At 40.3% G+C, this 2,630-nt stretch overlaps 1 protein-coding gene across 6 annotated transcripts in view; it reads right to left on the bottom strand.

The window, feature by feature from the left end:
• Positions 1–2,630, bottom strand: part of erbin (erbb2 interacting protein) — a 46,512-nt gene that overhangs the window by 20,075 nt on the left and 23,807 nt on the right. For all 6 annotated transcript variants that reach the window (XM_020616870.1, XM_020616868.1, XM_020616871.1 and 3 more), the window contains 4 exons: positions 2,054–2,117; positions 1,667–1,741; positions 874–1,018; positions 153–225 (listed from right to left, as the gene is read on the bottom strand). In XM_020616870.1, coding sequence (XP_020472526.1) covers positions 153–225; positions 874–1,018; positions 1,667–1,741; positions 2,054–2,117 — 357 coding nt within the window. The remainder of the gene's footprint in view (positions 1–152; positions 226–873; positions 1,019–1,666; positions 1,742–2,053; positions 2,118–2,630) is intronic.

The raw sequence follows: 2,630 nt of genomic DNA, 5'->3' as shown, positions 1-2,630 counted from the left end.
AGGCTAAATAAAACTCTTCAGAATGATTTGTTCAAACAAAAACTGAGGTTAGCTTTGGTTCATACAGGTTGGTGTATCTAGACAGACACTGATCAGTGGACAGCAGATGAAAACAGAACAATCCACTGATCTGATGGCTTTTTACTGCTCACCCTCCAACAGAGTCTGGTAAGTACATCAGTTGGTTCTCATCCACTTTCAGTGTAGTTAGTTTCTTCAGTGAACCTAAAGGACGAGGAAACGACAGAACAGAAAGAGAAATAAAATGACAGAGCAGCTCAGGGCAATTATTGATCATCACTTGTTGCATCACAAAGGGGATATGAATTACAGCAGTTAATTGGATTAATTCATACTGTCATCAATACAGTAATTAGTTTAGGAGTAACAGACCCTTGCTTCTGTAGTACTGTGCATCTGGACTGGACTGATTGTATTAGTCTGCTCTTAACTCGTGAACTCACGTAATTTACTACAAATATTTATATTCGTTTGGTCAGTCAAATATAAATGTGAACTAAGTTTAACTTCCCCGTTCTCAAACTCCATTTACCCATGAAGGCCAAAGAAAGTGAAAACAAAAAAAAAAAAAAACCCTGACACCACAGTATCTGAGAAGAAGAAATAAAAGTCAGAGGAGCTGACATCTAACTGTACACTTCCAGTGTCATAAGAGTATTTTGGCTACACAGGAAAAAACGTTGCCACACCACCGATGGGAATTAGATAACTCTAAAGTACAACACAGGCATAAACTTAGGAACAAAAAATGCACTGGCAGCAGATAAAAGAATTATGATGTTTCATTCTCCAACTGAGTTGTGTGTGTGTGTGTGTGTGTGTGTGAGAGTGTGTGTGCGCTGTGATCTTCACCAATGGAGTTGGGCAGCTGTGCGAGGGCATTGCTGGAGAGCAGGAGGTCCTGTAGACTCTCACAGCCACTGATTTGCTCATCAACCATCTCCAAGTTGTTCTTAGACACATCCAGATATACCAACTGTTGGAGCATCCCCAGCATCTGGATAGGTAAAGGATGATGCACAAAATATTACACTGATATCTCAATATCCTCAATTTATGCCAAGGATTAAGTAATGGTGTTGGCTGAACACAGAAGCTCTACATTAAAAAAAACGCCCAAAAGATCCTCATCAGTGAAGACAATTACTAAAATTGAAACCACAACAGTTGCTGTATTCAGTTTTGGTTTATACATTTACCGACATCACTGCTTACAACAGCCCAGACTGTTGAAATGCTGAGGCTGTTGAAATGCTGGCAGCAGAGCTAATGCTGTAATTATGACCCAGTTACAAACAAGCTGGTTATTCACATGTAAAATCTAACACGCTCTCATTGTCTCATTACAAATTAAGTTCAAATGGGACAATTACTTCACAGCTACAGATATGTTTTTTTGTCAGAAACCGGGACATCTGTAAACCCATAGGTCTGCATTTTCTGTTGAACTCTAATTGCATTTGTGCACCAAGAGAATCATTTCCAAATTGCTGAGAGCAGCAAGTCTGAGGTAAATGGAATGTGGTTCATTCAACAGACACAGTGTGGAAATCTAGGGAAATAATCTCAAGATGATGCTTTGAGACAAACAGACCAGTGAAAGTGTGTGTGTGTGTGTGTGTATGGGAATGACTGTAAATTATACCCCAGGTAAAAATGTCAGTTTGTTCCCATCCATCCACAGCTCCTTGATTCCAGTCAGCTGCTCTAGCACCTCAGGCTACGCATGTGAACGGAGAAAGAAGGTTAAGTGACAGCATGTATGTATACAAGTGTGTATGCACTGCCTGGGAAGGGACAGGAGTTTCACTCATAAACTAAAAATGAACCATGAAACTATTGAGTTGTTTCAGTGATTATTCTGCATTAATGAAAGCAGTGAAAATAAATGAACACTCATTGTTTGTGCACTTAAGAAATGACATTTTAAAATAGAGAAGAAAAGGGGACAGATGAAGAAGGGAAGAGGTGAGGTCACTGCTAAAGATGTAGAAAGCCCTGGGCATCAACAGACCGGCTGACAGATACTCACCACTTCAGTGAACTCATTACTCCCCAGATCCAACCTCTCCAGCTGTGTGAGTTTCTGCATGCTTCTGTAGACACACAGGACAGACAGGGAGTGAGATACTACAGGACAAGGGGTAAACTGAATGTGACTACTTGAACCCCTTTGATTAGACAAACGTGTCAGTCAGGATTACAAGCAATACAGGCCAGGTGCTTTAAAAAGCAGACCAAAAGAAACCTCTTTTTGTCTTTAAGATCTGTCAGTTTTCATGTTACCCTCTGGAGAGCGCACGCATGAGCTGCCTTCGTCTTTCAACTGAATCATTTTGAGGAAGGAAATACCTTTTACAGCCCAGACGTCTCAAAAGCCTGCTTTAAATAATGAAAATTGTGACCTATGTTAGTCCCAAGTCTTGCTCTAGAATTCTCTCGGCACATCAAGTCACACATACCCTGCAACACGTTAAAACAGCAGATAAATCTAGGACTGTTCAACTGCTTACAGCCTTTACTATATTTAACTGACTGCCAGCGAAGGAAAATATTCCTAAAGGCATAAATTACATTTTGAGCAGCAATGCTAAATAAGTCTCACTCTT

The sequence above is a fragment of the Monopterus albus genome, unplaced genomic scaffold (assembly GCF_001952655.1).
Source record: "Monopterus albus unplaced genomic scaffold, M_albus_1.0 scaffold181.1, whole genome shotgun sequence".
In the NCBI taxonomy this organism is placed as follows: domain Eukaryota; kingdom Metazoa; phylum Chordata; class Actinopteri; order Synbranchiformes; family Synbranchidae; genus Monopterus; species Monopterus albus.
The sequence above is the reverse complement of the archived record's forward strand: the minus strand, read 5'-3'. Positions and strand labels throughout refer to the sequence as shown.